This window comes from Falco rusticolus, chromosome 7 (genome assembly GCF_015220075.1).
Source record: "Falco rusticolus isolate bFalRus1 chromosome 7, bFalRus1.pri, whole genome shotgun sequence".
Taxonomy (NCBI): Eukaryota; Metazoa; Chordata; class Aves; order Falconiformes; family Falconidae; genus Falco; species Falco rusticolus.
In genome coordinates, this window is record NC_051193.1 from 50310207 (window position 1) to 50324557 (window position 14351).

A 14351-nucleotide genomic window follows, 5' to 3' on the forward strand; every position below is an offset into this window, starting at 1 on the left:
TGGTACAAAGTCAGTCCGTGTGGCGTCGTTCCAAGGAGCCTCTAGTAGAGCTGACTCACCTGTGGAAGAAACAACGGCAATTTCAAACCTGAAACTTACCTTGCTATCCACCACATTTGAAGAGTAATCCGCTGTTCCTCTTCAGAAGGGCGTAACCGACATGGGTTACAAACCTGGGAACTACTATCATGTGTAATCATTCTAACCACAAAGAGAGGTCTCTGAGACCACACGGTACCAGGCGTTTAAAACAGGCGTTGCATCCCACTGCTCAACTACACTAGGGGAAGACCTATCGGAAAATGAAGTGGCACATACAAGACTGGGTTTACACAAGCACTTTGACACAAACACTGAGTTTCAGTGGGTCGTACGCACATGCAGCACATTTAAGAGGCCACTTCTGGACCAAAAGTGATGCTTAACCATAAACCAAATACAACGGTCAGAGGGGGGGAAAACCCAACAGAAAACCAAATATGGACATAGAGCTGTACCAGGCTATTCTCTGTTTATATTATTGATATCAGTTTGATCTGTGAGGAAATGCCTATTAACAATACCTTATGCTGCTCACACTGCATGGCTGTGCACTAATTCGTAAGTCTGTGTGTACAACATTCAATGTTCCTACAGAGGAAAATGTATAAAATATGAAAAGATGTTAATATAAAAGCCACCAGCTTCCAGTCTGAGTATCCACTTTCTAAAATACTCCTGCAAGCAGCTATCTAGCAACTCCATTTAGTAAAAGCACGAAAGGTCTAACGCTTCCCTCTCAGTAATAGGAAAGCATTAGTCGTAAGAAATCCGAATTCATTAAAAGCTAAACTTGTTGTTTGGGGCCTTCCCCCTGCCTACATTTAGAGCCAGTCATCCGGCTAGACTGTTATTTTTAGTGCAGGCTCCTGCTTAAAGAGAAGGGAGGAAGGAAACACCCAACATTAGAAAGACCAAGTCAACATGTGAACAGGTTACGTATCTTAAGAACAGAAAGGTGTCTTACCAAATTAATGGTAATATAAAAATTTATCACTCTTGCTAACAGCTCTTACTTGTTCATTGCTTCCCTTTTCAGCGCATACTAACGAAAACAATGATACTTCATACTCTCATTTGCCAAGTAACACCAAACAGCACTTGCGCAGAATGATTATCAGGAGACCAAGGGCATGTGTTAGGTTAAGGCGTAAAGCCTTGTTCAACAGTGAAGTCCAGGTCAATGACTAGTGTATCCAGTTCTGTTGTATAAATACGTATTATTTTTTTTAACCTCTATGCACTATATGTAACTTTTGAAGTACTTTTCCATCACAGAATGGATCATACTATGGCATGCTGCACTGAACACCCAGTGGCAACATACGTAATTTGCAAATGGATCGCATTCTCAGTATACTCTTAATCTGTGCAACATAACACACAGTGTGTACTAAGTTGTATATTCAGACAGTAAAGTGCTGTAATATTGGAAAAGAAGGCTTTTTCTACCCCAAATTTCCCAAGTTTGTCTTGAAATAATTGTTACTGCATGTTGAAAGAAAAAGTTAACTTTCTATATTAAGAACGTCTTGGCAGTACATAATTTGTGTTCCACCCCTGAGCATCACGGACACAAAATACAGTTACCGCTGAGAAGTAATAACACTGATTTGAGTAAGATGTAAATACTAGAAGTGACTTTATAAAGCAATATTTTGCATTCTGACAGAGGAAAATTCATTGAATTACTTTGCTTGCTTGCATAAGCAAAGCCAGAAATGCTATAATGAACATCTCTTTCTCCATTCACTACTGAAGAAAACCTGAACTTCCACAAAATTAATTTTTTTAGCGTCACAACTACTTCTAAATACTTATTTACCTGGATATTTAACACTCCAGCTTAAATTTTAGATGTCTTCCTCACCCAGATGCCTTCAGTCTTCTTGGGAAAGGAAGAGTACGAGCTTACATCCAATGCATAGATAATATAATAGATGAATAGATGGCTTTAGAGCAGAAGAAAATAAGCTGAAGTTTCGCAACTTGAGCTTCCACTGAAGAATCTCAACAAGGACATTATGCAATCTGTCACACAGTGGCATTACAATGCATCTGTCATGTTTGGCTTGTTTAACTACGACTAATGATGGAGACAGAATGCTGTATTAGCAGGACAAAAAGCACTCATGAAGTTCACTCTCCCTCTTCTCTGTATTTACTACAAAGGGCAATTTTTGAATTTATTTGGAATTTGGAGGTTTTTTTGTAAATGCTAATGCAAGACTGTGGGGACAATGGGGAAGTGATTTCTTATGTAACATTCTTAGGGTAACATCAAGCTGCAGAAAGAAAAAAAAAAGAGAGAGGAAGGTTGCAAAAAAAAGGAGAGGAAGGTTGCAGCATGTACGTATGCAAACCAAAACATTCTCACGCAAACTCAAGCACATCATAAAAGTAACATCTGAGCATTACACTTCAAGTTAAAAAAGCACATTTTGTTGTGTATAGTATTACAGGGATGAGAAAGAACATATCTGCATCCGTTCAGGGATCACATCTGAATTCGCAGGCTTCCAGTCACCCGACAAAGCAGGAGATAGTTTAAAAAAAAAAACCACCCCCCTATTTGGGAACACTTGCTGATTCAGAAAGCAGTGTTAAATACAATTGCATGCTCCACAAGACTCCAAAAGAATGTCAGCCCTTAAATCAAATATATACATTTTTAATATCTGAAATATTTACATGGTGGAACCTTTACAGGATCCCATTTGTTAAGAACAGTGTTTTCAAGCGTCCTCTCCAGATACAAAGAACTAGTAACTCGAGGTCACAGTTACGTTTTCTGAACAGGTCAGCCTGTATCCTTCAGTTAAATACAATATAGAGATACTGGAACACCTTTACTTAATTTGTTTGCTATTAAGAGCTGTGTTTAAAAATTAAAAATGTTTTTGAGACAGTTTGCTCCCTGGAACACAGTCCTCCTGCAATCAAGACAGCTTGTAGCACATTTTTGATTTGTCTTCTTACCCAGGTATGAGATAAAAAATGCAGTTTACAGTACATCTCAGCATTTATACCGTATCAGCCTATTTATAAAAACCCATACAAACAAGGCAGGAAAATAACACCCTCTTTTTGTGGACAACAGACTGCTTACAGTAGAAAACAGAAGTCAAAGCTAGTTTAACAGTATGGATAAAAACAAGACTTCAGCTTTGTTTGAAAACTTACGGTTTAGTTTTTGTCAACTGCTATGGTCGAGTTACATCCAAACAGTTTATTTTTATTTTTTTTTAAATACTAAAAAAATGGTTTAAAAAATTTCTTTAAAACAAAAAATCCATCTGAATATTTTCTGGACAGAAGGGATAATAGGGAAGGGCTACTTATGAAACTGAGAAGATATCCTAGGTTTAAAAAAAAAAAAATATCCTTAAATAACACTTGTTGAAGTCCTGCTCTTGTTTTAACTGAGCAAAGAATAAAAAACTTCCTGCAATTTGCACTTTCTAGGAAACAAGCAGAGCATCTGCACGTGATTAATTTCCCAGCTTCATTAGTAATTCTAAATGGGCAACAAAGTACCAAGACTACTGCTGGTTCACATGAGAATGAAAAGGCTGAGGGAACTCCTTTTCCAGAGTCAGATGAGGGGACCAAGTGAACACACAGACCTGTTCTGTGAAAGCAGCTCAAGCCACTTATTTTTAAACTGTATTCTGATCATTCATTAAATAAGAGGGAAAATATGCAAAAAAGAAAAAAGCACTAATAAATTTGCAGTAGAATTATTTGTCTTCATCTGTAATTGATATAGTTCCACATTAAGTGCAAATGTTTTGCAAAACAGGGGCTTTTTCTCCTCAATATTTACAAGAATCAGAGTAACAGAACAAAATTACCAGAGAGCATGTACAGTAGCTGCAGCTTATAAAACATACCGGTAATTGTACCTTGTGAATTATAAAGAGAACCAACGCAGGATTCTGATAACTAACTGAGAAGGGTAAAGGGGGCCTCAGACCAGAGGACAAAAAAATTTTCACATTTTCTACATAAAAAAAATACAGGTCTCAAGTCTCTGAGAACAGAGAAAATTCAAATTATTTGAATGATGGGGAAAAAAAAAAAAGGCCCAAAATTGAAATGGAACCCTAGAAGCAAGGAGAGTGCTTTATTTCACTAGACCAATCTTCTTTGCTTCTGTCTCGTATATCAACAACCTCCACATTTTGACTATGAAAACTTCAGCTTCTTCATCTAGTACCTGTAGGAAACACATATTTTATAGATTATTTTTTAGGTTAGGCATTCCAGTTACACAGAGTAACTCTAGACACATCAGAACTACAAAGTGGAGGAAGTGTAATCCAAGTTAAGCCCTTGAGGGAGGCACTGGATAAAACTTGAGTGAACTGGTGTTTTGCATTTACCACCTGACTCGACCAGGCTCTAATTACATCCTTGTACAATGTAGCTGTTGAGCACTAAAAGTATCAGTATCCTCATCTCCAGAAGTGGCTTGGGAAGAGGCAGAGAAATGGCAGACTTGGGGAAAAAAAGGAAGAACAGGACATATACATGTGGCATTTTCCCTTAATTCTTTCCTAGTCTCTGCTTATTTTCAGCTTGGAACTGCCTTGGATATTTATTAAGTCATCTCTCAACGAATTTCTCTTCCTTGAACCTACTACCCAGGCTTTTCTTGAATCCATGCAAATTTAATTAGCATGCACAACATCTCTCACTCAGGAAGTTCCCCAGGTCACCTACTAGCTTCTACTATGAATCTGGCTCCCACTTTGCCTCCAAGTTCCCTTACTGGAAGAGAGTGAACAATTAGGTTTTATTCACCTTTCAGTGTATGAAAACATGGTGAAAGAGTAGCATTATTTCATAAAGTTTCTCTACTCCCAACACCAGGCAAAAAAGCGCTTTCACTCTTCTAGAGAAAAATCACCTTTTGCTCTTTAACTAGGAATAAACCCACTAAACCACTAATAATAAAAAAATCTACTTACAAGAATGAGAAGGAATAAAGACTGTATTTCTGATACAGTTCTGTTATTGTTAATTCTTACCTCTACTGTTAGGGACAGAATCTTTGTTCCACATTTCTGAATACTGAGAAATTCTGAACAGGGATCAGTAATTTCTACCTAGCTGCTGTAACTGCAAATTCATGCCTGTGCTAGCATGATCTGTTTAATCAAAAAAGCTTTCACACTTAATCCAAGTTTTCTATGCATGTTCCATGAACACGAAGTATTTGTTATGGATTCCTACTATTTCACACAATTGACTATTAGCTTCAGTATAATGAAAAGGTTACACATTTCCACCTACCATGGCAACATCATCCAGGATGCTCTGTGGCGAACTGTGAGCCATAACCTGAAAGAAACAACTGGGTTTAGACTGAAAACTTAAAGTAAACCATATTAACATCTTTGGACAAAAAAGTTACTTCTCAAAGATTCTGAATACTTCACACATGCAAAAAGTATTTGCTGTTCATTAGTTCCCAGTATTAGCCAGGACAAAAATTAGTATTAAACTACATCAGATTCCATCATAGCAAGTGCTGGTTTATGGCTAGTTACTGAGGGACAAGTTCCAGGAAGCTTCAGGGATTCAACAGGTCCTGTATTTTCTGGCTACTCTTGCATCTCCAATTAAACTCTCTTAACGTAAGAATAAGCTCCCCTTCCTTCAACAAGGAATTCCGAATGGAAGACAAAGGCAAAACTCTCCCCATATCACTCCTCACAATTGAATTTTCCACCTGCCTGTTAAATATTTCAAATTGTTTTTCAGAACCAATAAGTTATCTTTCAATACCAGAAAATGGTGTATATATATACACATTCACACACCTGTATGAAATTTAAGCTTGGCAAATATTCAACTTTTGCTTTTCACTTTCTAGTAACCACCTATGCCACAAAACTATTGCTTTGCCTCTCATACAGCAGCCCTAAAAGAAAAACTGAGACAAGCCACTCTGAATAGAAGTATCATGACAGCTGAAAACCCATAGAATTGTTATGACAGATTTAAAAAGATAAGTTATTAGAATTTAGTTCGTAATTTGATGGAAGAAGCTATGCAGAGTTTAGCTCAAAGAAGTCATGTAATGGCTAAAAGGTATAGCAGAATGACTTCTACTGCTAACTCTAAAACTTTAGTTGCTTAATACTAAAGACACAACATCATCTAAAAAGCTTTTAAGAAGTTAATCTGGTTCATCCAAAAATGTATATATGTAAAATCAGGCTACTGGCTTTTTTTTCCCCCAAATTCACACATATCCTGGTTTTAAGTTAAAAATATTAATGGACAATGAGATATTAACTCTGAAATCCAATGATAAAACTTACCAGTTCAAACAGCTGCTCTTGTCAATCTAGTTCCATATGTTTATCTGACATAACAGAGAGCATCTAGGCATGTATATACCATGCATAAGCATTTAAGGCATTAACTTGTAAAACATTAAGGTATATATTGATTCCAAGTACACCAACTGCCCCTGCTGACTAATATCTTAGATTACCGAGAGGCTAAGAACAATCCGCTTTCAAATACAGATACTGCAGTCATTGCTGCAGCTTAAATAGGAAGAAAACCCCAGACTTAAGGAAGTAGAAGATACTAACTTTAGAACAAACAAAGTCAACTAGCGTGGCTTCTTCTTCACCAATATATTCTATTATTTTCTTGTTGATCCATGGTCTAATTCGACGTTCCATTAGCGTCTGGAAAAACAAAACCAACAAAAATGGTGATTTCCATAAACTTTACTATCTTGAAACAATACTGCAAAATAAGCAGCCAGAAGACCCAAACAACTATTTAGCAGAAGATACATTTTCCTATCAGTGAGATAACCCTTAGTAATTTGGCATCTGCAAGTATTTCTGACAGCCATTCAAACATGTTTTTACAGGATCTTTTCCCTGCCTCCTTCCATAAAAGGGCTAGACAATTTGTACCAACAATTCAGCAGAGACCAAATGAAAATAAGCAGGCATACTTCAGAGTAAGTATTACATATGGACAAAAAATACAGTACTCAAGATCAATTCCATTTGATGATGATGATCCATTGCACTGGGGTCCCAGAAACATTGTTTTTCTATTCAGTTTCAAGGTTTGTTTGGTAAAATGATGCTTTTTTGGTGAATGGTTAGAAGAAATCAACTTACTGAATCCACAATTGACCAGTCAAGAGGATAAGCAAAGAGCTCTGGTTTTGCTGTGGGAATCTTCTCAATGAGACTCTTAATATGTTTGCGTTTTTCTTCTGTGTTGACACTGCCTTTGATATTGCTTTTATCTTCTTCTCCATAATCCAGGGGGACAAGTTTCCTTTTCCGGGGCACATCATCACTGTCTTCATCATCAAATTTATTGAAAACACTATCCACAGCAAGCTTCTTCCTTTTTACAGCATTGGGTTGATTAGGACTATTGCAGGCACCTACAACCCAAAAGACAGAATAATATATTCATAAAACTGCACCTGAAGCTAGTTTGCTCTTCACACATTTGCTGAGGAATATCGGTTTGTATGCTATAGAAATGTCTGTGAATGTCTAGCATTCGTCAATCTCTCAAACTCCATTATAAAAACAGCAAAAGAGGTAAAGATCTCAGAGTCTATTCAGGGTTTTTGAAAAATAGGGTCTCCTTTCTCTGCCCTGAAACCAGTCAGCACCCTCACTTTCGGAGGACTATAGCATGAGTTCAAACCTTAGCAGAGGCAGAGCACAGAAGTGAAAGTTTGCAATGAATCCAGCTGTAGGAAAAGCATTAATCAGTTATCCTAATACCATACAGTCTCTCTCTTCATTCAAGATCTAACACAGTGTAAGCTCAAACTGCAGCCCCAGTATAATTTAATCAAAACAGTAATAAATGCACAAACCTTCTGAAATACAAATATCCTTGGTTCTGCTGCTCAGAATAAGATTTTTTTAAACGCACCAGGAAATGGCTAAAGTACTAAAGAACTCTACAGTCACATTCCATTCACAACTGTCATCAATGTGCTACTCTAAGAGGAAGAAAAAATAACCTTATTTTAAGTTTCCTTATTTTAAAAGGGTCTCTGTGAATAACTATAAGAACTGTCTAGGGCTTAAATCTATTAAAGAAAAGTAGCAATGAGTTTTAAAAGAGCTATTTAGGGATCTCTTAAGCATGTAGAAGTAACTAATCCCAACTCAGATCATTCCTAAAAAAATAAAGTCTTGAAGATGCCAAAACTTCCCTCCCTTTTTCCCCTCCAGGTTTTGAAAGCAGAATGATCTATAAAACATATATTTTGGATAGGAGAAATCAGGCACAGCATCTGAGTAACAACAACTTGATATAAGTACATCAAAACATACAATACATTTGGAAAACTGTGTGGCTACTCAGCTTGGCTTGCTTTCATTCTGATCCCACATGGAACATTAAAGTAAAACATAAACTTGCCCAGTTTGAGGCTAAGTCCTATTTTGGGCCGATGCTCCTCCGGCTGCTGTTGATCAGGTGAATTTTCATGAGGGATAATAATGCCACAGGGAGATTCATCACCAGGTGTGTTAGGGGTTGCATTTCCACTAGCAGAAGAAACAGATGGGGCAGAACTGATGGGTCGTAAAGTTGGTTTAAGGCAGGGCTTTTGTTCAGGCTCTTCCTCCTCTTCCTCTGGCTCTTCTCTTTTTTCCTCTTTTTCTGCTTTTTCTTCCTCTTCCTCCTCAGACTCTGGCTCTTGTTTTATCTGTGGCTGCCTACGCCGCTCAGCCTCCTGCTCCATCTACAATTGAAACAATTAGCAAAAAAGAAGCTTTCTCAAAAACAGCATTGTTTGGAAAGACTCTAAAGATCCTCTGTTGCCTAAAGAAGTCTGTTACTCAAGAGCAAATACATGCAACTACTGCCATTATAATCAGAAATACTGATTAATCCACATTTGTTTTCAAACTCCATTCAAACATAGATATGGAAAGTTATTTTTTGTTTCCAGTGTTCTTACTGATTATCTGGACTTCTTTTTAAGAAAAAGTGAACAGAGCAAATATTAACTATCAGTTCTTTTATACAACTTCGCTCAATACCACCAGAATACCAAGGGCTCTTTTTTCCTGTCAGACCAACAGCTACTTACCCTCTGGAGCTCTGCATCTGGATCTGGGTGCCCTTCTGCCAGAAGGCGCTGCCTAATTTCTTCCAATTCTTCCTTTTCCCTCTTCCTATCCCGTTCATCTGCTTCCATCTCCTTCTCCCTGTCTCGTAGCCTCTTCTGAAGAGCACTACCCCTACAAAAGATACATTTTTTACTTCAAAGAACATTACAATGAGAACCTTGCACCATAATACAAGAACTAGTCTAATACAGATGTATTTCCCACTAAATGAAAATAAGATTCCTAAGAGCATCTGGTGCCCTCTATTTTTTGTAACAGAAAAATCTAAGATACCAGTTCCCAACCCTACTATACAGAATTCACTCCACATTAAAAGACATAGAGAACGTGACTGCCGATCTTCTTAGAAAAAGAATTGCATTATTTTATGGGTTTTCTCTTGACAAGAACCAGTTCTGCTAAGTTAGTTTGACGCAAATTTTAGTTAATCCCATGTTGAACAATCTTCCCCATCCTTTACAGAGTTAACAAGCTTGTTCTTCGTGTAATTTACAGCTTCCTTGTAGCTAATTTTTTAAAGGCATGCTTGATCCCTTCTCCCTGCCCCCACCACCTTATTTTGGCATTACACTGACCTCTGCTCTGCCTCACCCACAAGTTAAGTGATAGGAAGGGGCAGCTACTCCCAAGCACTAACAAGCAGCAGCAAGGAGTTTCCATTCTCCCTCTGGCACTTAAATGACACCAAAACAATTTAGGTAATTATATAACCCTTACATCACCACATACTCAGTCAAATATAAACTCCATAAGCATCTGCCAAAAACCCCACAACTGTGTTAAAATGAACAATGAAGATTTTATTGTTAGGAATCAATACAAAGACATACCTGTAGTATTTTGGATCATCTCTGTCATCATCATAATCTTCTAAGAATTCTTTTAACCGTTTGGCTTCTTTTGCCTACAAGAGATTGAAACGTAAGTAATAAAATAATTTCTGTTTTTCTTTCCAACAGTTTAAAAATTTGGCAATATTATTAGTAAGTTAATTTCATCTTGATTATGCTTCAAACTAAAAATACAGAGTTTTTCAAACAGAAAATGGAAAGGTTTTGGAATAGCATCATCTTCCAGGGTTCCATCAACTTTCTATCATATGTTCAATAGCAAACAGTACATCCATTTGGTCCACTGGGATCATGTCTCTAATTTGCAGACTACTGTTCCATTATTGGCATTTCAAAGGGTTTTTAAATACACACACACTTTACTTTTCTTTTTTTAACATCACAAAAGACAACTATCAAAGTTCCTGTTCTTCAAATCCGTAATTCTGGTACTGGATATTTTAACATGCCAGTTTAATATGTTACCAGTACTGTATTGTTTCAAGAGCTGTGCTTTTTAAAAGAAAGATTTCGTTATGCACAGAAAAAAAAATCTAATGGCTACTTCTAGGATAAGCACACTCCTGTTGTGTTACTAATCCAAACCATGTGGCTCTGTATTAATGCACAAGCCTAAAACTGAAGAAGGCAAGGGGGACAGAGAGGAGATACTTTTTTCATCCCCTCTGATAAAACAAAAAAAAACCCCACAAAACAAAATAAAAGCAAAGCAGTTTTTTTAAGTTTTTTTAAGCTAGGACATTCTAACCTGTATCTAAGCAGTATCTTTAAACCAACAGTAATTTCTATGCTAATGACACTGAGAAATAAATTATTATTCTGTTAATTGAGCATAAAATTTAACACTGCTCTCTATAACTGCCATCCATAGCCAGCATCCCGGGGGATCATGAATAAAAAACATCCTTGAGTCCTTCTCATGCATTCCCTGCTACCCCCCCCCCCCCCCCCCCCCCCCCCCCCATCATTTAGGGGAAAAACATCATTTCATATAAAATAATGTGTTTCTAACTTTCTACTTAGGCCTTTTTTCTTTCCTTTGTCTCTTTGCACATTTTGTTTTGAAGCAATTACCAATCTACCTCCTACTTAGAATTAACTCATGTCTACTCTCTGGGAGAACTATGAAGTGAAATAGCACCACCATAATTCAAATTAACTTCTTTATGCTTTAGTATAAAACTGTGAGATTACAGAGGTACCTATCTTCCAAAAGTGTATTTTTAAACAAAACTTACATGTGTTACATTGATAAGTGTGATAATTTCACAACTAATGAACTAAAGACAGACATTTACAAAGTGCTTAGATACACGACATTATTATCATATAGTACAGGAGATTCAGGCATATGCTCAGGTTGGAAGTAAAAAGACTGGTGCATGACATAGTGGGTTTTGCTACAAAACTGATAATCAAACCACAGTATTTTGCAGCTGCCTGCTTCTCATTCTTTTGCCTTCACAAGACCAAGCCACTAGCCTTCATTTCCCAGACTATCAATAGTACTCCCATTCACCAGAAGTTTTCTGTTTCAAGTCTATTAACTTTTTATATATATATATATAAAAACATATATAGCATTTATACAAAACAAGAGCTGTATCACTATCCATAAAGATAACAGCAGAATGTTCCATTCTAAATGGGAGGGGGAAATTACACGTAAAACTACAAGCCTTACCATTTCCCTTCTTCTTTCTTCCTCCCTTTCAGCCTCTTTTTCATATTCTCGGCTTTTCTTCCGTTCTCTTATTTCCCAGTTTTTAAGACGCTACAACAGAAGAAAAAACACATGCTACAATCTCAAGAATATTAAGAACAGTGGTACTACTTTGAAGTTAGTTTGTATTATTGTTGGTTTCATTAAATTAAAATTAAGCAAAGTATTTACTTCTACTTTAAAATGCTGGAATAAGTAGTCCAAAATTGTTCTGACAGTGACTTATATGTTCTGCCCCAATCCACGTAGCCAAAGGACTAAAGAGAGGGAGACGGAATGACGTATTTTGTAGTAGAAGACTCATCATACCTCAGAAACAATTTTTTTCTCCTTAAGGAACCTCAAAAATTCCAACCTACCTCTTGATACGCAGCTTCTTTTTCCCGCAGTTTCCTCTCTAGTTTTCGGCGTTCATATGCATCTTCTTCATCTTCTTCTCGGTCTCTCTTCTTATCCTTCTCCCGTTCTCGTTCCCGCTCGCGTTCTCTTTCCCGTTCCCGCTCGCGTTCTCTTTCCCGTTCCCGCTCGCGTTCTCTTTCCCGTTCCCGCTCTCTTTCCCTGTCTCTGCTTTTTTCTCTGAAGGAAGGAAAATGTCCAAAGTTACATACAGAGCCTTCCTCACCACTCAATCAAATGATTTAACTTGAAATCATAATGCACTCTTTATAGCATCTTGCAAGTTATTATTCTACTTCTGCAATTGTACAAGATTAATAGCTGATATAACAGTGGGCATAAATCAGTACTTTTAATATATACAAAACCCCGTTTACTAAAAGTAGTAGTTTGAGCACTAACCATTAAATAGTGATACAGAAACTAAGCATGAGTGCATGGCAATTCTTGCCAGACTAAGTGACAGCTGAAAACCCCACAAATAAAGGCTATGCCTAATAAATCTTTCATGTTTACATGGCTTACAGACAACTTGAACCCTACTGACAAGATGCTTTTAAGCAAAATAGCTATTTTTTCTATAAGGGAGAAAGGAAAAAGCAGCATCTAAAGCCTGACATGATTAGGCAAAGTTTAAGACTGAAAGCGGAATCCCCTTGCTTTTATTTAAAAAAAACACCAAAACAAAACCAAATGAATAAAAAAGAAAAAAACTAACCAAAAAAACAGCTACATAAGAAAGGAAAAGGTAAAACCTACTTGAGGTTCTTTTATGTCTGCAATGTCTCAGCTTAAGTAGGAATAAAGCTACCCATGAAAAAAAATAAAGACATCTGAGATTAATATGCAGTAAGCAACCACCCAACTATGACTTAAGCATACTGGTTTACAGTCCTTATATTCATGTGCTGTGGAAGGAATCAAGTATTCTTCCAGTCTGTGCTAAGTACAATATTTTCTAAAATTCTGTCTTCCTGTTTTTACTCTGATCGTCCAAAAGGACCATTCGCTTCTGAATAGCAGCTGATCTGCTGGAACTACACACACTTCGTAAACAGCACTAGGAAAAACCGAAATAAATAGCAACTCAAGTGCATTTACCTTGACCTGCTCCGATCTTTGTTGCGATCTGAACTCCTTTCGCGATCTCTGTCACGATCTCTGTCTCGTTCACGATCTCTGTCTCGGTCTTTAGTTCGGTCACGATCCCTATCTCGCTCTCGTTCACGCTCCCGTTCCTTCTCCTTCTCTCGTTCACGCTCCCTCTCTCTTTCACGCTCCCTCCTTTCTCGTTCACGCTCCCGTTCCCTTTCTCTTTCTCTGCGTTCTTTTTCAATTTCCTGTCTTTCTTTCTCCTTTTTGCCTTTTTCCTCCTCCAGTTTCTAAAAACCAACAAGAGAACTTTCATAGTTAATTTTGTAGTTATAGGAACTGGATATTCCCGGCGCAACACAGAAGGCTGGTAATGGAAATACCAAAACCGCCACTGATTTTAAAACATTAAATAGGGTTTGGTGGGTATTTTTTGGAACTCATAAGTATGAAATCAAAATGCAGCAATCACAAGACTAAGTTTCGTGCAAAAGCATAGATCTACACAGACCAGCAATCTCCAACCTTAGCAGAGCAGGGCTGGCCTCGTATTATAAGCTGACTAAATTGCGCATACACAGTCATGATTCAGGTGGGCCACAAATTCCATTGGTCCTGTAAGTCACTTGGGTACAAGCAAACTTCTGGCTGATAAAATTAATTATGTTCAACTAGGAAAATACATTTCAGTGGAATGCTTACAGGGACAGTGAGTTTCCCAAAAAGTCTTGGCAGACCAAAACTGTCCTATATGAAAACTTGGGTAAAGAAATTTATCCACTTACACATGGTGCATGTGGTTAAACAGTGAAGAGAGCTGCAACTTTTCCCCTTTTCCCTCCCTAAAAAAGTTCTAACAGTTCATTGGTAAGAACTGGACTCTGCAGAATGGAATCCTTAATTTCCACCACTGCAAGATGGAGAGAGTTAAACAAAGGTTGGAAATAGCTCTTTCGAAACACAGAAACTAAAGGGTTACCTGCTACAGTTTTACTAAAAATTGTACAAAATTGCACAAAATTGCCACTTTTTTTTTCAATTATAAACAGTTCCTATGAATTCCTATAAGACAATAGAAAATACATCAAAAGAATGATA

The 14351-nt window shown here is 37.3% G+C and overlaps 1 protein-coding gene across 5 annotated transcripts in view; it reads right to left on the reverse strand.

Moving 5' to 3' along the window:
- Nucleotides 1-2694: 2694 nt before the first annotated feature.
- Nucleotides 2695-14351, reverse strand: part of RBM25 (RNA binding motif protein 25) — a 35367-nt gene continuing 23710 nt past the window's right edge. For all 5 annotated transcript variants that reach the window (XM_037394030.1, XM_037394029.1, XM_037394031.1 and 2 more), the window contains 10 exons: nt 13263-13543; nt 12125-12341; nt 11727-11816; nt 10022-10095; nt 9152-9302; nt 8476-8800; nt 7200-7474; nt 6651-6749; nt 5338-5385; nt 2695-4258 (listed from right to left, as the gene is read on the reverse strand). In XM_037394030.1, the coding sequence (XP_037249927.1) occupies nt 4166-4258; nt 5338-5385; nt 6651-6749; nt 7200-7474; nt 8476-8800; nt 9152-9302; nt 10022-10095; nt 11727-11816; nt 12125-12341; nt 13263-13543 (1653 nt within the window). In that variant the 3' untranslated portion in view covers nt 2695-4165. The remainder of the gene's footprint in view (nt 4259-5337; nt 5386-6650; nt 6750-7199; nt 7475-8475; nt 8801-9151; nt 9303-10021; nt 10096-11726; nt 11817-12124; nt 12342-13262; nt 13544-14351) is intronic.